The sequence below is a fragment of the Festucalex cinctus genome, chromosome 18 (assembly GCF_051991245.1).
Source record: "Festucalex cinctus isolate MCC-2025b chromosome 18, RoL_Fcin_1.0, whole genome shotgun sequence".
NCBI classification, from domain to species: Eukaryota; Metazoa; Chordata; class Actinopteri; order Syngnathiformes; family Syngnathidae; genus Festucalex; species Festucalex cinctus.
The window spans coordinates 17,872,042-17,897,867 of record NC_135428.1 but is presented as its reverse complement, the minus strand read 5'-3'; the positions used below and the strand labels follow the sequence as shown (position 1 = coordinate 17,897,867).

General features: G+C 38.2%; 1 protein-coding gene and 2 long non-coding RNA genes across 8 annotated transcripts; 1 reads left to right on the top strand and 2 right to left on the bottom strand.

The window, feature by feature from the left end:
* Positions 1-4,170: 4,170 nt before the first annotated feature.
* On the bottom strand, positions 4,171-10,788 carry LOC144006760 (uncharacterized). 5 transcript variants are annotated; one of them, XR_013279936.1, is made up of 4 exons: positions 10,772-10,788; positions 8,430-8,498; positions 4,493-4,563; positions 4,171-4,380 (listed from the first exon to the last, which is right to left on the bottom strand). It is a non-coding gene; the product is annotated as an uncharacterized LOC144006760 (long non-coding RNA). The 5 variants fall into 5 exon arrangements; XR_013279932.1 differs by lacking the exon at positions 10,772-10,788 and adding an exon at positions 10,273-10,303; XR_013279934.1 differs by lacking the exon at positions 10,772-10,788 and adding an exon at positions 10,147-10,265.
* Positions 10,789-12,390: 1,602 nt separating this feature from the next.
* LOC144005849 (14-3-3 protein epsilon) lies at positions 12,391-22,371 on the bottom strand. Of its 2 annotated transcripts, XM_077504264.1 has the most exons (7): positions 22,038-22,371; positions 18,414-18,613; positions 18,228-18,334; positions 15,033-15,239; positions 14,817-14,953; positions 14,667-14,721; positions 12,391-13,430 (listed from the first exon to the last, which is right to left on the bottom strand). In XM_077504264.1, the coding sequence occupies exons 1-6, from the start codon at positions 22,099-22,101 to the stop codon at positions 14,714-14,716; spliced, it is 723 nt and encodes a 240-aa protein (XP_077360390.1). In that variant the 5' UTR covers positions 22,102-22,371; the 3' UTR covers positions 12,391-13,430; positions 14,667-14,713. The 2 variants fall into 2 exon arrangements, with proteins under 2 accessions (XP_077360390.1, XP_077360389.1); XM_077504263.1 differs by lacking the exon at positions 14,667-14,721.
* Positions 21,331-22,167, top strand: LOC144005851 (uncharacterized). The gene is made up of 2 exons (XR_013279671.1): positions 21,331-21,520; positions 21,894-22,167. It is a non-coding gene; the product is annotated as an uncharacterized LOC144005851 (long non-coding RNA).
* Positions 22,372-25,826: the final 3,455 nt, after the last annotated feature.

Genomic DNA, 25,826 nt, shown 5'->3' with positions numbered 1-25,826 from the left:
AAAGCCTTACTATACATGGTCATTTTTTGTTAGAAAAAAAAAGCCTTACTATACATGGTCATTTTTTATTTTTTTTTTAGAGAAAAAAAAAGCCTTACTATACATGGTCATTTTTTGTTAGAAAAAAAAAGCCGTACTATACATGGTCTTTTTTTTTTTGTTAGAGAAAAAAAAGCCTTACTATACATGGTCATTTTTTTTGTTAAGAGTAAAAAAAAAAAGCCTTACTATAGATGGTCATTTTTTTTTGTTAGAGAAAAAAAAAAGCCTTACTATACATGGTCATTTTTTTTTGTTCGAGAAAAAAAAAAGCCTTACTATACATGGTCATTTTTTATTTTTTTTTTAGAGAAAAAAAAAGCCTTACTATACATGGTCATTTTTTGTTAGAAAAAAAAAGCCTTACTATACATGGTCTTTTTTTTTTTGTTAGAGAAAAAAAAGCCTTACTATACATGGTCATTTTTTTTGTTAAGAGTAAAAAAAAAAAGCCTTACTATACATGGTCATTTTTTTTGTTAAGAGTAAAAAAAAAAAAAGCCTTACTATACATGGTCATTTTTTATTTTTTTTTTAGAGAAAAAAAAAGCCTTACTATACATGGTCATTTTTTGTTAGAAAAAAAAAGCCTTACTATACATGGTCATTTTTTATTTTTTTTTTAGAGAAAAAAAAGCCTTACTATACATGGTCATTTTTTGTTAGAAAAAAAAAGCCTTACTATACATGGTCTTTTTTTTTTTGTTAGAGAAAAAAAAGCCTTACTATACATGGTCATTTTTTTTGTTAAGAGTAAAAAAAAAAAGCCTTACTATACATGGTCATTTTTTGTTAGAAAAAAAAAAGCCTTACTATACATGGTCATTTTTTTTTTGTTAGAGAAAAAAAAGCCTTAATATACATGGTCATTTTTTTTTGTTCGAGAAAAAAAAAAGCCTTACTATACATGGTCATTTATTTTTTTTGTTAGAGAAAGAAAAAGCCTTACTATACATGGTCATTTTTTGTTAGAAAAAAAAAGCCTTACTATACATGGTCATTTTTTTTTTGTTAGAGAAAAAAAAAAAAGCCTTACTATACATGGTCATTTATTTTTTTTGTTAGAGAAAGAAAAAGCCTTACTATACATATACATGGTCATTTTTTGTTAGAAAAAAAAAGCCTTACTATACATATACATGGTCATTTTTTTTTTGTTAGAGAAAAAAAAAGCCTTACTATACATGGTCATTTTTTTTTTGTTAGAGTAAAAAAAAAAAGCCTTACTATACATGGTCATTTTTTTTTGTTAGAGAAAAAAAAAAGCCTTACTATACATGGTCATTTTTTTTTGTTCGAGAAAAAAAAAAGCCTTACTATACATGGTCATTTATTTTTTTTGTTAGAGAAAGAAAAAGCCTTACTATACATGGTCATTTTTTGTTAGAAAAAAAAAGCCTTACTATACATGGTCATTTTTTTTTTGTTAGAGAAAAAAAAAAAGCCTTACTATACATGGTCATTTATTTTTTTTGTTAGAGAAAGAAAAAGCCTTACTATACATGGTCATTTTTTGTTAGAAAAAAAAAAAGCCTTACTATACATATACATGGTCATTTTTTTTTTGTTAGAGAAAAAAAAGCCTTACTATACATGGTCATTTTTTTTGTTAAGAGTAAAAAAAAAAAGCCTTACTATACATGGTCATTTTTTATTTATTTTTTAGAGAAAAAAAAGCCTTACTATACATGGTCATTTTTTGTTAGAAAAAAAAAGCCTTACTATACATGGTCATTTTTTTTTTGTTAGAGAAAAAAAAAAAGCCTTACTATACATGGTCATTTATTTTTTTTGTTAGAGAAAGAAAAAGCCTTACTATACATGGTCATTTTTTGTTAGAAAAAAAAAAGCCTTACTATACATATACATGGTCATTTTTTTTTTGTTAGAGAAAAAAAAAAGCCTTACTATACATGGTCATTTTTTTTTGTTAGAGTAAAAAAAAAAAGCCTTACTATACATGGTCATTTTTTTTTGTTAGAGAAAAAAAGAAAGCCTTACTATACATGGTCATTTTTTTTTGTTCGAGAAAAAAAAAAGCCTTACTATACATGGTCATTTTTTATTTATTTTTTAGAGAAAAAAAAAGCCTTACTATACATGGTCATTTTTTGTTAGAAAAAAAAAGCCTTACTATACATGGTCATTTTTTTTTTGTTAGAGAAAAAAAAAAAGCCTTACTATACATGGTCATTTATTTTTTTTGTTAGAGAAAGAAAAAGCCTTACTATACATGGTCATTTTTTGTTAGAAAAAAAAAAGCCTTACTATACATATACATGGTCATTTTTTTTTTGTTAGAGAAAAAAAAAGCCTTACTATACATTGTCATTTTTTTTTTGTTAGAGTAAAAAAAAAAGCCTTACTATACATGGTCATTTTTTTTTGTTAGAGAAAAAAAAAAGCCTTACTATACATGGTCATTTTTTTTTGTTCGAGAAAAAAAAAAGCCTTACTATACATGGTCATTTAAAAATAAAAATAAAAAACGGCTTACTATATCCATGGTCATTTATTTTTATAGTCTTTGGTGTTTCCAGGCCGGGGGATTGAAACCACGACCTCCCAGTCTCAGCGTGGACACTCTAGCACTAGGCCACTATTTTAAAAAACAAAAAAAACAAAAAAAACGCCTGACTATACATGGTCGGTTTTAAAAAATAAAATAAAATACAATAAAATTAAATTAAAAATTTTTTTTTAAAAAACGCCTTAGTATACATGGTCGTTTAAAAAAAAAAAAAAAAAAAAAACGCCTTACTATACATGGTCGTTTAAAAATAAAAATAAAAAACGGCTTACTATATCCATGGTCATTTATTTTTATAGTCTTTGGTTTTTCCAGGTTTTGTCACACACCACTCGACCAACTTTTTGGACGCTAATACGGGATCTTATCGCATTTATTGGGTTCATATAAAACTGTGGAAGTTCTACAAATACATGTTACCTGCAGAAGGTACCTTCAACCATGATGGCCAAATGGTATAAAACTTTGCCTCCGGTTCAAGCGATCCTCGCTTGCGCATCCTCGAACATGCATAACGAGGAAATGTAAAGGTTGCAGAAAACAAGGCTCGAACACGAGAACAAGTAAACCAAAGGCAATGTTGAATACCACTCGACCATCTCGGCTTTGAGAGTTTGGGGGATTTCGGTTCTATTCATAGAATTAGTGTATATTTCGGCTGCCATTTGTCACACTATAGCATAATTACGACAAAAAGAAATACCGCTGCTAAGTCAACATAGTCGAGTGGTTAACGACTCAGTCTCCGGTTCAGACGAGCCGGGTTCGATCCACGTGTCAAGTAGTTTACTAATTTTATCAAGACTTTCTGTCTAAATGCAGTTCAAGTCCTTTTTTTTGTTCTCCTGGTTAAATAAAGCTTTTGGAAAAAATACCAGGTGATGACGTTTCACCGAAAACCTATTTAAGCTGTGACTGATTGAACGAGCGATCTTTCTTCACCACCTGTTGGTCTCCACTCATCTCGACAAGATAACCAAAAGCTTTGACATGAGGTTTGTTTAAACATTCTTCTTACAATCGTAGTTAACTTTTATCATGTTGTTCACCTTTTGAACATGCAAACACCAAGTTGCTAGCTAAAATGTTTGCTCGATGGTGTTCAATTAACGTCTAAGCATTTTTTTTACATGTTTGGCAATAAATGCTCACGGTAAGTAAAGTATTTGTTAAAAGGTTTAAGTTACTAAACGCCTACACGGTACTTGGAAGCGGAAGATCTTTAATAACACGACGTACTTTTTAACTCACCTTTTCCCTTTCCAGTCTGGCGAAAAGTCCCGTTTGGCAAAAGGTAGGTTGCCAGCGTTTGTATATTAACAACTTCAATTCTAATCAACTCTTAACTTTTGTTTTAATTTGTCCCACAGGCTTGCATCTTGAAGCAAACTGACTCCCCTTGAATCCAACTTGCCTACACCCCATTCTTTTTGGCCATGGCTTTGTAAGCCCCCCCACCTGCTAAATGTGCTTGCATCTTTCGAAGCTCATTATGTCACCGTGTCTTTCAGCCCAGCCAGCATGCAGCAGGCCATTGACACGGTATCCAGCTCAGCCGTTCTCGTCACTGGTGAAAAACAAACTCTCATAACACGTTAAAATGTGATATCATGTTTTAATGTTTCAGCATATGGTGAAGATGACTGAAGGAAGGTAAGGACGTGTCAGGTGACTTGCGCTGACCATTCCTGACATGCTGCTTTTTTGTGTGTGCGTGCAGGTAAAAACTGCATCTTGACTTCTCAACCAACCAGAGTGGCCTGAGGAACAAGAATTGTGTACGAGGCTGGCCATCCCTGGGTTTGAGCATGCTGCAAAACAAAATGGCTGACGTGAACATTTAAGGAACATCTCTCTTTCAGTAGTTCCCCCAAAGATGCATTGAACTGCGCTTCACTGGGACCCTCAAAAAGGTACATTTACCTTTTGTGCTGATACGTTCATGCTGGTATTCTTCTTCTGTCCACTAGGTGGTGTCAAAGCATCTCTGGGTCCTGTGGGGGTAGGAGACAACATTTACATAGTCTTCATTACTGCTTTTTATATATATATATATTATATTATATTATATTATATATATATTATATATATATATATATTATATATATATATTATATTATATATTATATATATATTATATATATATATTATATATATATTATATATATATTATATATATATAAAATCAGTTTGAAGTTGACGCAATTGACGGTAAGCTTTGAATTGGGGATGCACCGAAATCACCTTAATTCTTAATTCACCTTAATTCTGCCAACACTTGAAACCTCAAAATAAGGGTTTGAATCTCTGAATTATTTTTTTTTTTTTTTTTGTAGGACTGAAATTGTTTTGAATCTCTAAAAATGTTTTTGAATGGCTGAAAAAACTCTGAAAAAGCTTTGAAAAAAAATAAATAATCCACATTTTTGAAAAAAAAAAAAAAGGGTTTGAATATCCGAAAACATTTTTGTAGGACTGAAAAAAATTGTTTTGAATCTTCAAAAATGTTTTTGAATGGCTGAAAAGCTTTAAAATAAAATACAATTTTTTTTAAATTAAAAAAAAAATAAATAAATAAAAATAAGGGTTTTAATCTCCAACACTTGTAGGACTGAAATTTGGAATCTCCAAAAATGTTTTTGAATGGTTGAAAAAACTTTTAAATTAAAAAAATAATAATCCACATTTTTGTAGGACTGAAAATTTGTTTGGAATCTTCAAAAATGTTTTTGAATGGCTGAAAAAGCTTTAAAATAAAAACAAATAATACATTTTTTATTTTTTATTTTTTAAAAGCATGACTATTTTTTTCAGAGGTTCAAAGCTGTCACAAGCTGTGTTTCAAAAAAGGCATTTTGGCATTGTTCTCCCTGGGCAATAATTTGTTTCCCGTGTTGAAACCTGTCAATGGTTATCATTTTTAAAACTTAACTTTAAGGTTGAAAGACTGAAAATGTTATTTTGAAACTGTAATTCATAGTCCCATTCAATTATGCAACAGCGCCGCTTACAGGACCATGGAAAAACACTGCCAAAAGTCTGCCAATACTTGGAACTAACGTACTTGAAACTTGAGGGTATGTGGTGGTGTGGAGGCAGCAAAATCTGCGACTCTTAGCAGTGTTCTTCCATGGTCCTGTGAGTGGCGCTGTTGTGTAATGGAATGGGACTATGAATTGGTTTCAAAATAACATTGGAAAACATTTTCAGTCTTTCAACCTTAATGTTGCAAGTTTTAAAAATGATCACCATTCACAGGTTTCAACACGGAAACAAATTATTGCTCAGGGAGAACAATGCCAAAATGCCTTTTTTTGAAACTTAGCTGGACAGTTTTGAACCTCTGAAAATTTGTGGGTGAAACACGATAGTCATACTTTTTTTTTTCTTTTTTTCTTTTTTAACATCTAAAAGCGCTACAATACATTTATTTCCATATACAGTACCACTTGCTAATGTGAGGTTTATTTTGAAATTGACTTTCTCTCACCGCGTTAGCACCGTGTACTGTCATGCGTACAGTAGTTGACTTAACTACCACTTCCTTGGTAAACGGATGTCATGTCCAATTTCTGCTGGTCTGTTTTTTTTTTTTTTCTTCCCCCCCTCTGCTATGCGCATTTGTTTACAACTGATAGCATGCATGTGTCTACATCTCTTTACGCTGTCAACATGTGCCGGGGGGGGGGGGGGGGGGGGAGAACGCACATCAATGGTATGTTTGACATCAACAACATCAACATGCAGAGGTTCGACTGTACACTCCTGACATCTATCTGTTAATAGACTTTGTCCACATAGTCAAGAAATAAGACAGAGTGTACCTAATATTTGGACACTTGAGAGGTATCTACTGACACCTCATGACTTGTCTGGCTACTATCATCATCACCTGTATGCATTAGTCAAGACAACTTGGGTGCACCGAACAATTTAGCCATTTTGGAAAGTCATTTGGTACATGAGCGCAACCAAAAAGCAACATGGCTGACCCATCTCTCTATAGGCCAAATCCAATTCATCAACACTGCACAACACTGATAAATGTGTACATCAAGTACATCATTCAATGCTCCTGAACATGTGCTTTTATTTAAGATTTTTTTTGTACAAATAGTATTTATCTTCTTCCGCTTATCCGGGGAGCAGCAGATTCAGGAGGGAAACCCAGACTTCCCTCTCCCCAGCCACTTCAACCAGCTCCTCCGGTGGGATCCCAAGGCGTTCCCAGGCCAGCCGAGAGACAGTCTCTCCAGCGTGTCCTGGGTCGTCCCCGGGGCCTCCCACCGGTGGGACATGCCCGGAACACCTCCCCAGGGAGGCGTCCAGGAGGCATCCGAACCAGATGCCCGAGCCACCTCAGCTGGCTCCTCTCAACGCGGAGGAGCAGCGGCTCGACTCCGAGTCCCTCCCGGATGACCGAGCTTCTCACCCTATCTCTAAGGGAGAGCCCGGACACCCTGCGGAGGAAACTCATTTCGGCCGCTTGTATCCGGGATCTCGTTCTTTCGGTCACGGCCCACAGCTCGTGACCATAGGTGAGGGTCGGAACGTAGATCGACCGGTAAATCGAGAGCTTTGCCTTTTGGCTCAGCTCTTTCTTTACCACGACGGACCGATACAGAGTCCGCATCACTGCAGATGCTGCACCGATCCGCCTGTCGCTCCATCCTACCCTCACTCGTGAACAAGACCCCAAGATACTTGAACTCCTCCACTTGGGGCTTAGTATTTATTTTAATAAGTCGGTAACATAATATCAAAATAATATATTTTTTAGTACATTTGAAAAAAGATTTTATTTTGTTTGAGTTGTTTATATTTTATAAATATTTATTTAAATAGTTTGAGCCACAATATGTTTTTTTTTTTTTTTTTTTTTTTTTTAAAGCACATGTTGAGAACCAGTGAATGTTGTTCTGGTGTGTCTCAAACAGAAGTCTAAGTGCACTGCCAAATGGCTAAGTGGCATCGGACAGAACTCCTCAAGCACACAGCATAAACATCCTCTATGTCAAAAAAGTACACGCACCTCTCAAAAAGCAGATTTCCCATTGCATGCTTGTAGCACAGACCATCCATTAGTCAAGACAACAACTAGGGTGCACCGAACAATTTGTCTATTTTGGAAAGTCCTTAGGTACATGAGCGCAACCAAAAAGCAAATGGCTGAGCCGTCTCTCGACAGTCCAAAGCCAATTCATCAACATGACATCAACAACATCAACATGCAGAGGTTCGACTGTCCACTCCTGACATCTATCTGTCAATAGACTTTATCCACATAGTCAAGAAATAAGACAGAGTGTACCTAATATTTGGACACTTGAAAGGTATCTACTGACACCTCATGACTTGTCTGGCTACGATCATCAGCACCTGTATACATTAGTCAAGACAACAACTTGGGTGCACCTCACAATTTAGCCATTTTGGAAAGTCATTAGGTACATGAGCGCAACCAAAAAGCAAATGGCTGAGCCATCTCTCGACAGTCCAAAGCCAATTCATCAACACTGCACAATACTGACAAACGTGTACATCAAGTACATCATTTAATGCTCCTGGACATGTGCTTTTATTGAAGTTTTATTTTTTTTTAATACATTTGAAAAAAATAAGTCGTTTTTATTTTGTTGGTAATTTGTTGAAATGTTATAAATATATTTTTTAAATAGTTTGCGCCACAATGTTATTTTTTTTAAAAGCACATGTTTAGAACCATTGAATGTTGTTCTGGTGTGTGTCAAAGTACATCAAGCAGAAGTCAAAGTGCACTGCCAAAAGGCTAAGGTGGCATCAGACACGCCTCCTGTAGCACACAGCATAAACATCCTCTGTGTCAAAAAAGTACACGCACCTGTCGAAAAGCAGATGTCCAGTTGCATAGTGTAGCGCAGACCCATCCATGTCCCAAACGGCCTCGATCCTGTCAAGAAAACGCAAAGGAAGCAGTCAGCAATGCTCATTTGCATATCGGAGGTGCCAATTTGCATAAAACACTCGGTTTTCATACAATTGAAATACACTTAAATATTCGCGTCACCACTTCATAAATGTCCCATTATTGAAGTTTTGACGACTTTCGGTCGGTTTTTCATTTTTCATAGAATGCACGTGATTCATGCAGTGAACAGGCAGGTCAGTGCGTTCCAAACAAAGCCACGCACCCACCCGCTCACTCCGCTCTGCTGACTCCACCCTTCTCACTCCCATCACCCGCACAAGACTAGCCTTTCGACAACCGCTGCTGCCCCGCCCTCTGTAATGCTGCATTCGAGGATGGTCGGAAGTCAGATTTTTCCGACTTCAAACCAGGAAGTGTGTCCGCAACGCCTCTTTGAACCGACGGACTACAATATGACGTCACTCTACAATGGCGACCGCCTTTGTCAACCCTGACCGTGAATGATAAGTGGAGCTTCCTTCATTCATAAATATTCGATATAACTCCACGTAGCACAAAATACGGGACAGTGTGCCTCTATCTCCCTGCATTAAATTATACGGTGAACTCCTGAATTGTATGAAATTCTTATGAAATAAAATAAAAACACATGCAGCAAAACTGCGCTGGAGGTCAAAATTAGTTTTGAAGACTAAAATAATAATAATAATAATAATATTAATAATAATAAACACTTTATCCCTTTCGAATATTTTAGTTGTTTACTTTCGCCTCGAACGCTTTCAGGTCGAAAATGGGAAAAGCAACTCAGATAAATTCCGACTATCAAATGCAGCATCAATTAATCCCACAAGACTTCAGGAACACTTACTTATTCATTAGAACTAGGGGTGTTAAAAAAAATCGATTCGGCGATATATCGCGATACTACATCGCGCGATTCTCGAATCGATTCAATAATCGGCAGAATCGATTTTTATTTTTTTTTTTTTTTTTTAGGATTCACACCTTGAGCATGGAAGAATGTTATATGAACGGCACATTAAGCCTTAATATTTTTATTTTAATGCTGTTCAAATGTGAAACAGATTGCAAACTGTTTGTGTACAGTGGCTCACGGTTATAAGCCTCAAGTTTTAGATAAATATATTCATACAAATCTTACAGTGTACATGTGTACATGTACAAATTTACTGATAGTATTTTCTAAATTTGAATGGAAAAAAATCGCAACAATCGACTTATAAATTCGTATCGGGATTAATCGGTATCGAATCGTGACCATTCGTATCGGGATTAATCGGTATCGAATCGAATCGTGACCTGTGAATCGTGATACGAATCGAATCGTCAGGTACTAGGCAATTCACACCCCTAATTAGAACATTTTCGAATGCTCAAACTGGATTTTCTTTAATCTTGCCGTCTGTTTGTTTATTATTATTATTATTATTATTATTATTATTATTATTATTATTATTATCTCACAGTTTCTCGTTTTTGACAAGTAGGCTAATAAACATATTTTACGTGTCTTGTTAGATTGCGTAAACGCACATAAATGTTTTGATCTAATCGAGTCAAATCTGAGATGATGGTTCTTTTTAAACAAAAATATACTTTTAGAGCACCATATAGTCAAAACGTGGAAAAGTTAAGCACGAGTTACTTTTTCACTACACGTCCGTTGCCACTTTTCTTCAGCTGACGTGCAGGTAGACGGGCAACAGCCGACGGGGAGACAATATTCCTTTATTGTGGACGCCTTTGTGCATGTAAACAATCAAAAAATTACCTACTAACGTAGCGTGGAGCATGTTCGATAAACAAACAAAACTCCAAGACAAACAATTCCTCTTTTCGTTTTCCGGTTGGTGTTTAACTTCCGGGTCGCAGCTAACTCGAGCGCTAACTAGCTAAAATGATAATAAATGCTGTAGCGAATAACGAACCAGAGGATAAATATGTCATTGTGTGTTGAACGCTACGTCCAGAATTTAAAGTTTAAACTTTAAACATTTTAAATTACTCGTTCGCATGAATCAGGAGTCACCAACGTGTTGTTTTTTTTATTCCGGGTATTTTCTCCTCCAACAATTCTTTGACAAATTGGAATCTACAGCCAGAACATGGCATACAGAAGCAAAATAGTAAACATTTACAAGACATAATAGCTAACAAAATTCAAATTCTATTGTAGTCATAAAAGGCATTAAATCACTGAGTTTTTCAGGGAGGTGAATTGTAGTGCTGACCTTTCATATGAGTGCTAAAGTACAGGCTAATAAAGTTACCTTGCTGTAGACAAGTGATTTCATGGCCAGTCAAAAGCAATGTTTGGTGATCTTCATACTGAGACATCCTGTCCAAATGCAACATGAAAGAAATCACAACAGGAATGTGGTTTCAATCCATCTCGCCAAAAAACAGATTTCATATGCTTTGTGACTGTTCAGACTACAAAAAGAAGAGTCATTCAATTTCAATCTGGATGACTCCAACAACAAAGGATTCCGTTTTTCAAAAAAAAAAAGTCGGATTGAATACAATTTTATTGAATTTTCAGTGAAAAATCCATTCAAATCTTGCCAATCGTCCTTTAGCACCTGTGAAAAAAATGGAAGAGTCGAGTTTTACTGCAGGACAATTTGAACAATTGAAGGATGCTTCCACCTTTTCTGACGTTTAGGTGAGGTTTGCTTTGTTTAGACACCCGGACAGTGCGCACAGCAGGATTGGAGCCCAAAACGCTTTTACGCCGTGTTTGCCCGCTTCGTTTTTTTTTTTTGGCCATGACGTCAGCACAAAATTTACATGACGGAGCTGGGTACGGGACCGTGTCTCCAGCAGCTCTTCGCTCTACATGATAACAGTTCACATTTGCCTAATCCGCACAGCTCTCAAATTACAGTCTTCGAGGGCCGCAGTCTTGCATGTTTTAGAGGTTTCTCTCCTCAAACACAGCTGAATCATATAATGAGGATCATTATCAAGCTCCTGCAGAGCTTGCTGGTGAATCAGGCGTGTTTGAGGAAGGAAACCTCTAAACATGCAGGATTGCGGCCCTCGAGGACTGGAGTTTGAGACCCCAATGGGATGAAACGGTGTAAAAAATTGATGTTGTTGGCCAACATAAAGACCACACAGTGATGGTTATTGGCTTTTTACATAAGACATTTTCGTTTTTAAAGGCAAAACAAGGCAAGTTTATTTGTATAGCACATTTCATACACAAGGCAACTCAATGTGCTTTAAAAACTACTATGTATTAGTGTTTTTCTAAACGACCATGTATATATAGTAAGGCTTTTTTTTTTTAATGACCATGTATTACAGGTTTTGTTTCAGCGACCATCTGTAGTAAGGATTTTTTTTTATTTATTTTTTTAAAGACCATGTAGTAAGGCGTTAAAAAACAAAACAAAAAAAACATCCCCTTTTCAGAAAAAAACCCAAAATATACAACTTTTTTTTTTTTTTTAACCTTGGCTGAAAGCATTCTTGGTGGTAAATTATCTGAAAAAAAAGTGCCCCCCCCCAAAAAACAAACAAAAACAAAACAAAAACAAAAAACAAACATACATTGCCAATTCAAGTTTTTCCAGCCATGTTCTGATCAAAGCAGTAAACAATTGTAGTTTCTAATAGTTTTACGGATTTATTAGTTTATTTTAATTCCTTTAGTTTCTGTGTGTTAACTTCAGTTTTGTTCTTATGGTTTTTTTTGTAAGCATAATTTTAATTTTTAAAATCAGGAGTTTAACTTGGCCTCTTTTCACATAAAATTGTACTTTTACCGCTTTTCATGTACAGAAAAAAAAACAATAAAAAATAAATAAAAATAATAATATAAAAAAAGACCCATACCAAAGAGACAGCATGAAGTTCTCAGTGAGCACACACCAGCATGACATTCTTTCAGTTTGAAGTTTAATGTTAATTCCATGCCGTGTTTTCAGTAAGAATACAGATGGTACTTGTGGCTCCGGTGACAACATCCAGTAGTACAAATCAGATTCACATAACACACATACCGACTGGGAAGAAGAGGAGAAGGAGGTCAATGGCGGGCGAGGAGGTGAAACAAGAGACGAGTAAACCTGAAGGAGTCGGTGGGGGGAGTTAAGATACAGCAGGCCTCCATTTCCCAAACTTTTTATTTTTTTTGTCATCCCTGTTGGACTCTGTGCCCATGCAAACCGGTTTTGTGATACAATCCATCAAGAGTGTCGGGCCTCACACTACTCACAACATCATCAGCTAGTTAGCGCGACTACAGAACCCTGCCGAGAGCGCCACGGTTGGTCCGAGCGGACAAGAGCAGAGAGGCCAAGTTCTGCCGTTTGTCATGATTACAAACGCAATAAAGGAAAAAAAATAATAAATCAACAAAAACAACAACAATGAAACCTATCAGAGGTGGTTCGATAAAGAGGGCACTTGAGTTGTTCCGCGCTTCCCTTTTGTTGCGTTTCTTTGCAAAACGAAGCGCTCGGCGACACCACGCGCACTCACCTTTTAAATAAAATCGTGTGTGTGTGTGTGTGTGTGTGTGTGACAACAAAGACAGGCAAGCAAACTTGGCAACAACATGAAGCATGAAACTAAAATCAAAAAAGGACGTGGACCTTAAAAGGGCACAATCTTGCAAACAAGAGTCATTAGAATAAAAAGATCATCAAATAAAATAAGGATATTGCCGGACCTTGATGGGTTAAACTCATAGTGGGGGGGTCTTTTGATGGGCGGTGGGAGTGAAGGGGAGAAATGGAGGAGAAAGACTAGTAGGATGGACAAAGTGGAGCAATGCTGGGATGAGAGTGTTGGTGCGTAGGGGAGTAGAAGGAGAGTTGGGGGCTTGTGGCGTGCCGTTTTTTTTTGGGGGGGGGGGAGGGGGGTCTCACTGGGCCTCTTCCTCCACTTCTGGCGGTGCTTCTGTGTTCTGTTCGTCACCTGAAAAAAAAATAAAAAATAAAAAAATAAAATAAAAAAACGGGAAAACATCAAACTTCGCTTTATTGGAAAACAAACTGACGCACGTATGCAAAGAGTAAGAGACAAAAACTGACAGAAAAAGCGAAATACAGAGAGAAAAAGAGAGGGAGAGAGAAAGAGAGTAACACAGAGAGAGTGAGAGAGAGAGAAAGACAAACAGAGAGAGAGAGAAACAGAGAGAGAAAAAGAGAAACAGTGCGACAGAGAGAGAGAGGGAAAGAGAGAGGGAAAGAGAGAGAGAGAGAGAGAGAAAGAGAGAGTTAGAGAAAGAGAGAGAAAGAGAGAGAGAAAGACAGAGACAGAGAGAGAAAAAGGAGAGAAAGAGAGAGAGAGAAAAAGAGAGAGAGAGAGAAAGAGAGAGAGAGAGAAAGACAGAGAGAGAAAGACAGAGAGAGAGAGAGAAAGACAGAGAGAGAGAGAAAGACAGAGAGAGAGAGAGAAACAGAGAGAGCGATAGAGAGGGCGAGAGAGCGATAGTGAGTGAGAGAAGACAATCGCAAACCGACAAAACACAAAAACACACTCATCAAGAAACCAACACACACAAATGAAACCAGAGAAAGACACAGTGAGAGACAAACAAACCAACGACGACGTGACCATGAAAGAACGCCACACAGATCGACAGACGAACAAAAGACACGACGAGTGCGACAGACGCACACAAGTGCAGAGGTGAGGTGTAAAAAGTGTGTGCAAGCACATCACTGCATGGTGGACGCTTCTCATTGTCACATTAACCAGGAAAGTGCCAACAAGCTTGGAAAGGTCATCAGGGAGATGGGAGGGAAAAAAAAAATAAAAACATTCTAGCTTGGCGAGAGAATCCAGAAGCCCCCCCCCCCCCCCCCACACACACACACACACACACACACAACTAGCGCCATTTTGTGACAGGCTGCAGTTAACGAGGTGCACATTGATTGTACGGCAAAGCAAAGATTTTTTTTTTTTGTGGGAGACCTGATAAGTTAGTGGAGGAGGTGACGTCACTACTTCCTAACGTGCTAGAAAGATATTTGTTTTTGAAAGGGATTCATTTAATTATGTGAAGTTAGCAAAGAGGCATGTGAGAACGGAAAGAAGGAGGTAAGGGAAGGTAACGAGGAGGCAAGTTAGTGTTGTTGTGAGGTCACCAGTCACGGTGTCGAGGACGGGTTAGTTGAAGCGACGCAAAGGAGGAAAAAGACTTACAAAAACAAGTTTATTAAGGAGGGAGCGAGAATGAGGATGTGTCCCCTTTAAGAATCTACGAGGAAGAGATGACAGGTTAGAAGTGGGCGGGCCACAAGGACAGGACAAGAAGTGGATTGGGGGGGCGGGGTTAACGGAAGTGCATCTCACCGTCTCCCTGCAAGTCTGAGGTCCAAAGTGTCAAGTTGTCGCGTAGCAGCTGCATGATGAGCGTGGAGTCCTTATAGCTCTCCTCGCTCAGAGTGTCCAGTTCGGCGATGGCACTGTCGAACGCTTCCTTCGCCAACCTGCGCCGACGTTGGCAAGCGGGTCAGAACGCCCATGCAAACAAGATTTTATTTTATTTTTTGTAAGTATGTGAGGTACCTGCACGCGCGGTCGGGTGAGTTGAGGATTTCGTAGTAGAAAACGGAGAAGTTGAGCGCCAGGCCGAGGCGGATGGGGTGCGTGGGCGCCAGCTCGTTTTGGGCGATGTCACTGGCCGCTTTGTACGCCACCAGGCTGTTCTCGGCCGCCTCCTTCCTGTCATTGCCGGTGGCAAACTCCGCCAGGTACCTGTGGTAGTCTCCCTTCCTGCAGGTGGAAAACACCACGACCCATTCATTATTCGCCACACTTTTCACAGCCATTTTTTTTTTTTGACAACCAATTAGGGCTGTCGCTGTCGAATCTTTTAAAATTGATTCTCCTATCAATTACTCCATGAAATAATTAAGTTATCACCCCTTTTTGTTACTCCACCAAGGTGAGTTGAATTGAGTGGGTATAACTACTCATTCCAATTTATCTTATGCTAAACAATTAGCAATCACGATCCTCCCAGCTGTTTTACCAGATTTGGCAAGGCCCACAGAATATTGTGTTCTATTGTTATACAAACATGGAACCTACCAAAAGAAAGATTAGAGTCTCTTCTTTCATCAGGAAAAAAAAAAAAAAGTAGATTTCTATAAGTTTCCATTTTGCAGCAATTAGCATTGGAATATAGCTAAGTTTCATCATTATTCACAAATCTGTTTAGAACTTGGTTTTAACATGGCCTTGGTTGATCTCTTATACTCTGCTGCCATCTAATGGCAGTTTCTTGTAATTACTACCATTGCTTTACCCATTCTCTGCAGTTGAGAGAGGCTGCATCAAAGCCTTCTGTATGCATTAAAAACAAACATATAAATACGTCTTTGGGACACTTAAAACATCCATTTTCTTGACCACTTATTCCTCACAAGGGTCGCGGGGGGTGCTGGCACCTATCTCAGCTGGCTCTGTGAAGTAGGCGGGGGACACCCTGGACCGGTTGCCAGCCAATCGCAGGGCACACAGAGACGAACAACCATCCGCACTCACAAGCACACCGAGGGACAATTCGGCGCGCCCAATTAAACACTTAAAACATTTAAAATAGAATTTATATGTTTGTGGGAACAATAATTAATAGTCTTAAGTCGGTGGTTCTCAAAATGGGGGTACATATACCCCAGGGGGTATGTGAAATTGCAAAATACATTTCAAAAGTAGAAGTAAATATTTCAGAAAAAAATATATGTTTATAAAATTTATTTCATATTCAGTAGGGTATTCAATTTCAGTGTCCTAAAAACCCAGCATCTTCCCCATAAAGTACCAGAGTGGTTCGACCCAACTTGTCATATCCCACTTAGAATCACCTGAAAACGTCATTAAAAATTCAGTTATTGAATAATAATAATAATAATAATAATTATTATTATTATTATTATTTCTTTAGGTTGATATTTTTCCAAATAGTGCAAGAGACCACAGTTCCAAAGTTTAAGAAGAAGAAGAAAAAAAAAAAAAATCAGACAATGATGGCTTGGTTTTAAGTTTCAATCAGAAATGCTTTGCACTGGTTAGGGCAGGGACGGGCAAACTTGGTTCTCGAGGGCCGGAGTCCTGCAGGTTTTGGATGTTTCCCGCTTCCAACACAAGCTGACTCCAATCAACAGGATCGTTATCAGGCTTGTGCATAGCTTATTGATGAGCTGATCATATACCAGCTGTGTTGGAGAAGGGAAACATACAAAACCTGCAGGACTCCGGGGGAAAAATATTTCACAGGCAGTACATCACTGAAAAAAGGCTCACTGCCTTAAGTGACTTCGATACTTCAACAAGTAAACGAGTGGAGCAAAAATAATAATAATAATAAGAGCAGCCTATTCACTCCAATGAGCTCAACAACTTCCTGTCCACTGCATCCGTCTGCAAAAATGATCCTTGTAGAAAATCCCATAACGCAATTGTGGGAATGCTGAAGCATTCCCACAATTACGTTATGGGACTTCATTTCGACAAAATTAGTGCTTTGCCACCATCTTGAGGCATATAGGCAATTATACAACTTGTTTTTCTTTTTTTTGCAATGTCTTGCAAATTAGTAAAACGCTACTCCTATTTTAAATCATTCAGTGCCATTTTGTTGCAAAGAAACTATGTTGTCATGCGTTAAGGAGTTTAAATTAACTAAAGTAGACTCCCAGGCATCTTGTAACAATTATAAACCTCAAGTGGCCATCAATGACTCAAATCGTGACTATATGACCCCGAGTTTACACCGGTTGCGTGTGCGGTGCGTCTTGACTGCGTGCTCCGGACGCGTCAATTTTTGGCCAATCCACACCGGCGTCGCACAGCTGCGGCCCGGCAGCCAACCACTTCCCGCCGTGTCTCGCGTGACCGCGCGCGATCATGTGGCATTAAAAACAACGACAAACACAGAAAATCTGTGCTCAACAGAGAAGCAGAGAGAGAGGTGGACTTTTATTATTTTGTGGCTTTCTACCTCCAATATAAACCTCTCCTCGTCCATGTTCGCTGGTGTCTAAACCGTGAATGAGCACCTCGCACGTTAACTCCAGGCCGGTCTACGCCCACATCACGTTTTGCTAGCATGCTTGTGAAATAGGAGCTGGCGAGTGTTTTATTTTGAAAGGTAACCAGAAATTTATTTTGAAACTGCGTCGGTCTTCCTGTCCCGCTCGATGTGTTTTGTGCTAGCTTGCCATTTGCCGGAGGCCTACCGCTGCGGCGTCCGGCAAAAATAGAAAATAGGCTGTCCTTGCGGAAGGGCTGCGGCATGCCGCAGCTGAGACGCAGTCGACACGCAACGCACACGCAAGCGGTGTAAACTGCACCATTCGAATGAATGGAATCTAATTGCTTGCGTCGCCGGAACGCACCGCAACTGCACCGCAACCGCAACCGGTGTAAACCCGGGGTGAGGCAGTACGTAGTTAACGCTTGGACTGCCGACGACGATTAATAACGATTAGTAAAATTACGATGAACGGAATGCGATCTTTCATTTAGTACCCACATTGTATATGTTGTAAAGGCAAACAATATTCTTTTTGCCTTGAAAGATGAGTAAAAATGCTCAAAATCGTTTTTTTTGTTTGTTTTTTGATAACGTGTGGCGGGCCGAGTTAATAAACATGTCTTTGGTGCCATCTTGTTGCCAAGGAACACAGTCACACAACTTTATATGTCAGGAAAGGGTTACAAGGTATTTAAAAAAAAAAAAAAAAAAAAACTACGTACATTTTGTAGTAGAAAACCTTGGACTCTCCCGAGGTGGAGGCTGGGATGAGGTGCTGGTCCAGTACTTCCAGGATGTCCTTGCAGATTGAGTTCAGCTCTTTCTCTACCTGCACACACGCAAACAGGAAGTGAGTCACCCGAAGCCAAGCCAACGCGGGACGACGAGGGTCCAACGTGCGCTCTGACCAGCTTGCGGTAGTCCTTGTACATGGTCAGCTTTTCCTCGCTGGCTTTGCTCTCCTCCTTCTGCTCCAGGCTGCTGATGATCCTCCACGAGGCTCGCCGCGCGCCGATCACATTCTTGTAGGCCACAGACAGCAGGTTGCGCTCCTCCACAGTCAGCTCCATGTCCAAGCTCGCCACCTGCTTCATCGACTCCACCATTTCTGACGGCAGCCAAAAGGCGGGAGAGCGGTTAGACGAGCCTCGCCGGTTCTAGGATGGTCGGCAGCGCTAACGTTTGCGCCCGCGTCAGCCACTCAATGACAGAAACGAAAAAGGCTATCACGGCGATCTGGAAACGTGCCCGAGGTGTTCCCGTTAACAACAGCTTTACGAACCCAGCAAGTTTTTTTTTTTTTTTTTTTGCTGACGCGTGCATTTTGTTAACGGAGCTGGCGAATCGTTCCGATGCGCACGCGGGCGAGCCATCTACGGACGCGGCGGACTGCTGGGAAGCGGGCCAGATTCGCTTTCAGTGCCTCAAGGTGATTCACTGCAAATTGATGGGAACAAAAGGCTGCGGAATCCACACGTGAAAGTGGCATCAAAAAACAACATGTAACACTTCTGCGCCTCTTACGAGATTTTCCTGTCGTTTCATTTCAAGTGTCTTTAAAAGGAGCTCTTGGATGCTTTGCAAATTGACAGACTTTGTCAACCATCTCCATATAAACTGCACTCGTTTTTCTTAAACACTCATTCAATGACAGGGATGCTTTGACATGACTTGCAAGAATCCAGACATTCATCCAGGTACATTTTTTAGATTTTTTTTTTTTTTTTTTTTTCACATGCTATGGTGAAGGAGGCCAATATTACATTTTTTCAGTACATTTGGACACTTCAGGTGGGGAGCGCTTCTTCTATTGTTTTATAATACACAATGGTAAGTTTTGAAGTTATAGCAGTGTTAATTAAGCAAGGGTTGTGGGTCCATGATAGGATTTCATATACTATATATTTTGGTATTACAGTGTTCCCTCGTTTTCCGCTGGTGTTAGGTTCCAAAAAATACCCGCAATAAATGAAATCCGCGAAGTAGTTAGCTTTATGTTTCACAATTCTTATGTATTAAGGCTCTAAAATCCCCTACCACACAATTTAGACACTTTTCTCATTGAGGCATTTACATGTTCTCACATTTCTCTCTTGTTCAAACATTGATAATGTTCAAAACTTCATAAATTTTATAAAATGGGTATATTACTGCAAAAAAATATGCAAAATTGCACTTTAAAAAAAATCCGCGATACAGCGAGACCGCGAAAAGTGAACCACGTTATAGCGAGGGAAGACTGTACAGTGGTATCTCTACTTCTGAAATTGGTTCTGGAAGAAAGTTCTTAAGTAGGAAATTTTGTAAGTAGAGACGCATTTTCCATGTAAATGCCCTAATACGTTCCAAGCCTCCCAAAATTCAGCCATAAATGTTTTATTAAAGCATAAAAATGCATCAAAACATGTAGCAAATACATGTTCCAATTAGATTTCTGCACAATAAAAGAGTTGTGCATAATGTAAAAAACAAAGAATAAAGAATAAAAATGATGGTCATTACCTTTTTAACTGCTGTCCTCATCGTTTTTTGCCCTTTGGTTCATGTTCTCTCTCAGAAGTGTTTTTTGCCTGGTGTTTTGTAAAGAACTGATCCAAGGATGTTTGCTTTAAAAAAAAATAAAAAAAAAAAAAAAAAAAAAATCCTTCGAAAATGTCCAAGGCAAACATAATCATAGTGAGCGATCGACTGGTAAACACTTTTTCTGGGTGATTCTTTTCAACAAATTCCGAAACTTCCGGTACGGTGAGGCATCTTTTTTCCAAAAAAAAGGCCAGTCTCGTCGCAATTAAAAACTTAATGTGCCTTCATCAATCACCAATTGTTTGAATTTTTGCACAAATTCGCCAGCCGTTAGTTAATACATTTTTGAAAAACTATCGGAACACCTCATGGCCCGAGGGATGAATGACGAGGACGCTGCATATACACCGATCTATTATCTACGCTCATAGCCATAGCTAAGTTTTTTTTTTTTTTTTTTTTGGTCCATAGTTGAAAGTTCAGTACTGTATTTATTTTTTATTTTTTTACCTTTCGTATCTTGAAATTTATTTCGTAACAAGAGGCAATATTTTCCTGTTGAGGTATTTCGTAACTTGAAAATTTCGTATGAAGAGACGTTCCTAAGTAGAAGTACCACTGTAATTGAAATCAGGATTATTTTTTTGGTCAAAAACAAGAAAATGATTAAGTGTAAAAAAATATATATATATGTATATTAAGACAAATAGAATTCTTTGAAACACTATAATTATGCAAGTTCCTTTTGGATGAAACATTTATTTTAAAATTTAAAAAGGTGCAAATGTATGAATTTAAACAACTCAATTAGTATTTTTTTTAACTGATTATGCTAATTTTGTAATTGTGAAGTGTAATAATTGAAATTGTAATTGATTAATTGCAAAGCTCTATTGCAAATTGGGGTTTCAACAGCAAGGCATCAAAATAGGGTAGACTAAGCTTTCAAAATGAGACTTCTTGCCGAGATTCGAATGAGTGTTTCCATCCCAGGTTGTGGTTGGAAAACATGGTTTCTAGCCTGGATTATAGATCCTAAAACAAAGGTTAAGGGTTACAATTAGGGTTTTAAGACCTGTTTTAGGGTTTGTAGTTTTGAGTTAATGATATTGTAGTTGGGGGGCCTTGATTGGGGTCCCACATGAGCAAGTGTGACTGTAAACTTTTATGGGTCAAATCAAATGCAAATAAGGAGCTGGGAATCAAAGCACCCCCTCCAAAAAAAAGAAAAGAAAAAAAATCCTCAGGCACTAATTAGCATGTCGATGCTATGTAGCCAGCTAGCTCAAAGCATACGGAATCTACGTTGCAACACGCCCCACTGCATTCATAAGGAACTTGAACTAGCAACTAGCCTGAAATTAGAGATTTTGTATTATTATTATTATTATTATACAAAGCGTCGAACCCGACAAAGGTAGCACTCGATTAGGACGAAGAGCAGCCTCCCCTCCCCGATAAACCAACTTGATGAGGGGCGGTGCAATTTACCGTGAGTTCAAACAAAAAATTGATTTTAGGAAAAGGAGTCAATCAAGCCTCCTCCTTTATGCACATGTCGTGTTTTCACGGGGTGGTGGTGACACGTGTAGCCGTATTACACGAGCGGAATCCGGCGTAACGAGGGCGAAGAAAGGCTAGCAGGCTAATTAGCTCACTCAGTTAGCGGCTAATCAGCTAGCGACTCACTAGGGAGGGGGGGGTTAATTACTATTTAAAATGTAATTAAATAAGAAAACTGGCCACGGAAGCATTTGGGTACTTATATGACAGCGTCGCTGTTCTCCTGGTCACGAATGATTCATTTGTACCATTTTAATATTTCATTCCAATGAATTTATGTCCGCCATTTTGTTTCCACATAGCACTGCAAATCCATGTGAAGCGGCACCAAAGCGGAGGGGGGCGACCCGGCCAGGGAGGAGGGAAGCCGGCGAGTTAGTGACTCGACCGAGGTCGGAGCCCCATCCCTGAAAGAAGAACAAAACAACAACAACAAAAAAACTTACCGTCATATCGCTCCGCTTGCTCGGCGAGCTTCGCCTGGTATACTGCGTCCCCTCTGTCCGCCATGGTGCTGGGCTAATGTGGTGGTGGTGGTGGTGGTGGAGAGGGGTGCCGTTCGAAAAAAAAGGAAAAGTCCCGGGGTGGGGGGGGGGGGAGAGAGAGAGAGAGAGAGAGAGAAAAAGGGAGGACTTGACCGGCCACTCGGTGGTGATTCCTGGCGGCGGAATAGCAACCAGCACCGCGGTCCCACGGTAAATATGGCGTCTGAGCAGCATCCGGGAACCCGGCGGGTCTCCACCCTCCTCGGTTGAAACGAGTGCGACACACTCGCACGCTCCACTCCCATGCACATTGCCAGACTGCGTTATTAAAAGTGCGAAATCAAGCGATAAATGTCGTTTTAATTACGCAAAGCCGCAACGAGTGAATACGCCATATGAATTCAATGACACTCGAGTTCGGCTTTCGTATTTCATAGATATATGGGGGTGAAATGGAATAAGTTGGTAATTATTGACGACAGTGCTAATTTCAAATCGAGGCACCGAACCTTAAAGTGTGAAAGTGTGACGTTTTTATTGTTAAGGGTAAAATGTGAACATTCATAAAAAATAAATAAATAGTGAGACTCTTTATAAATCCAATCTAATACGTCAGCGTCGAAAACGTTTTCGTGACGTCATGAATGTTTAGTTTTGACGTCACAAAATATTCTAAGGCAAAGGGTCAGGGTCTCAAAGTAGGGGTTTTAAGCCACAGTTAGTGTCTGTCTTTGATGTTTCAAATCACTGTTTCAAGACAATATTAGGTTATGAAAGATTCAAGCCAGGGTTAGAATTTCAAAATGGGGGGTGTTCAAACTGTTTGGTATCTTGGTACATTTTTATTGACTAGGTATATTAACACATAACACCATACAGAAAAATAAAACATAACTTGAAATATATTTTCATAACACTGACAATGTACAAAATAAAATTGAAAATCTGACATTTTACTTGTCTAATGGTCCTTTTTAACAGTGGTGTGGAATGGCACAAAATATTTAGCTGCAGGAAAAGTGTTTTTCTTTTTTTTTGGCGTAGACTTTCGGAAGGAGTGAAAGGGATTAAGGTGCATGTTAACAGATTCATAAGTGGTTTTCTTCAGCATTCACATGTGAGTTACAATAATGCAACAATCCCATTTAAGATATTTTACCCAAGGCTACGATAAGTTATTGTTTTTTGTTTTTACTTTAAGCATTCACATGGGTTAAAAAAAAAAAAAAAAAAAAAAGGCAAACATTTAAACCCCAAAACAGACAGCATTTAGCAGCATGTTTATCTCTGGTCTAAAATATACAAAGTCTAAAGGCTGCGCCCGGGTTACTTTCACCATTGAGATAATGACAAAATATATTTATAGATTCTATTTTTATTTTTAAAGAGGAAAGTATTTAACAAAGTAAAATGAGACAAACGCTCAATTGTATTTATAAAAAAAAAAAAAAAAAAAAAAAAAAGCCTTTTCCCTTGTAAAATGGCCACTTTTATGATGTTGCCTCAGTGTAAAATGACGAGTTTACTCTTGTAATTGTCAGGTGTATCCTCACAAGATGGCTTACTTCATATAAAAGGAAGACTTTCGACATGGGTTACAAGCATATTTGTAATGTTTTTAAAATGCTCTTACCAACTTGGGAAGAAAAAATTAAATTGTAAAATTGTGACTATTCTCACACCTTTTTTTTCTTAGCATGAAATGACTTAAGAAAAAAAAAATCACCTCAAAATGTTTGCTACTTGACTCAATTAAAAATACTTTTTCTTTTGAAATATTTTGACTACTCAAGTAATTGTGTATTGCATGTGCACATTTTTAATATTTTGTTTGCATTGACTTCTAGGGGGAAAAAATATCATAAAATGCTGTAATGTCATTTTCTTATTAAGACATTTTAGTAAGATTCTGATTTTTCCTGGGGGGCGGGGGGGGGGGGGGGGGGGGGGGGGGGGGCTGACTGTAATTTTGTTTAATTTTTCTTTTTTTCTCCTAAAATTGTTTTTGGAATATTTTAACTTGATAAGATTTTTAGGATTTTTTTATTTTTTTTTAGCAACTTCAATGCTGAAAAAAGCCTTTTTGTAATACAGGTATTTTTGCTTTCGTAATTATGACTATTCTCATAATTGTGACACTTGTAATTTTATTTATTATTTTTTTTACTTGCGAAATGCAGTCTTTTCCCCACATCCAGTAACAACGTATTTTGTATTTGGAAATACTTTTGTTTTATATTTTTTTTTCCTCAATGACTTGTTAATGACTTGTTAATGACTTGTTAATGACTTGATACTTGAAAATACTTCTGGTGTTGTTGCTGCTGCCCTAACACTCCTTAGAAAAATTAACCAACCTTGGAGTAAATATTCGAGCAACTTAAAATGTTAAAAAATGATTTTTGGTAACTGGCACTGATTGAAAAGTAGTTCAGAAAAAGCCTTGTTAAAAAGATTCATTTAAAACACAAACTGGTAAGCTCTGAAAACAATACTGACTGGCTAATTATTCAGTTTAGTCGGTTCTTATGCAAATAGTGTGCACCTCTCACAATGCCAGACATGCCGACAAACCAGTTTGCTGTAATACATCACATTGTTCTGCGGACACAGAAACCGTCTTCCACTTTCTTTTTCTGGTGCGACTTTAAGCGATGTAAAAATAACTCAGACAACTACAAAGGGGTGTAAAAATGTAGCAGCATGCTGGTTGAGAGTGGATTTTATGCTGACAGTTGGATGAAATAGTGTTTGAGTATTTTTTTTTTTTTTTTTTTAGGAACAGCTCAATAGGACAAGTCTGCAAAACTGCAATTGACGTGTTTTTGAATGTAGCGTAGATTCCCACACATTTGCGTTGCAGCACGTATCTGGTTCAGAAACGTCTCCGATGGTTTCACAGTCTTAATATGGTATTGACATTTGCAAATGAATTAAAAAAACAAACAAAAAGGTTTCCCTTGTGTAAAATAATGTTAAGGGATATGGAACAATACTGGGCCGGGGAAGTAAACCAAGTGTCGCCTCGGAACCTGAGGTCAAGTATGCTTGTTTCAACGTTGCTACCGAGCCATGAGCAACCATTTGGGAATTCATTTCCAGATTTTTTTTGTTGTTGTTGTTGTTGTTTACTTTAGCATAGCGAGCTAACATTAGGTAGCTAGGATAGTTAACTAGACTTGTTTGGGTACTGGGTTTGGGTTTCCTTGATTAAAATGGAGAAAGACAATCTACGATTGGGATCACAAGCAGTGTTGCCAGGTGTACGATTATCATCGTATGTAGGATAATTTGACCCTCTGTACGATGTACCATCAATAATCCCAAAAAACGGCAAATGAATTACTTCTCGCACATGCGCTGAAGGTACGTAATAGTTAGGGTCGGCGCGGTGTGTGTTTACGTAATTTTCTTATACGACGTGCCCGCGACGGTCACATTTGGCCGCCGTCTGATTGGTCATACCTAGGACTTTACATCTCAAGGCAACCACCACCAACACAATTTTAACATAACGAGACAACTCTTAAGTAGCTTGGCCAGTTAAGCAAACCTGTTTGGGTTCTGTCCGGGCTAGGGTGGGTTATTTAACTACATTTTCTTCATCAAAAACGAGAGAGAGTCAGGACACACAAAGGTCCGGTTCACACATCTCTCATCTTCACCTTAAGTTTGGTAAATTAGTTTTGTATTTAGTGTTGAAAATATTTTTGTGTAATGAGGTAACACTAGGAAATTAACTTGACTCTA

Excerpts from the sequence above, each read along its gene's own strand:
- LOC144005849 (XM_077504263.1), bottom strand. The coding sequence starts at position 22,101 with ATGGCGGACAGAGGGGACGCAGTATACCAGGCGAAGCTCGCCGAGCAA. Across the intron at positions 18,335-18,413 it reads ACAAGGACTACCGCAAGCTG|GTAGAGAAAGAGCTGAACTC; the intron begins GTCAGAGCGCAC and ends GCGTGTGTGCAG. Across the intron at positions 13,431-14,816 it reads CTCAGACTTGCAGGGAGACG|GTGACGAACAGAACACAGAA; the intron begins GTGAGATGCACT and ends TTTTTTTTTCAG.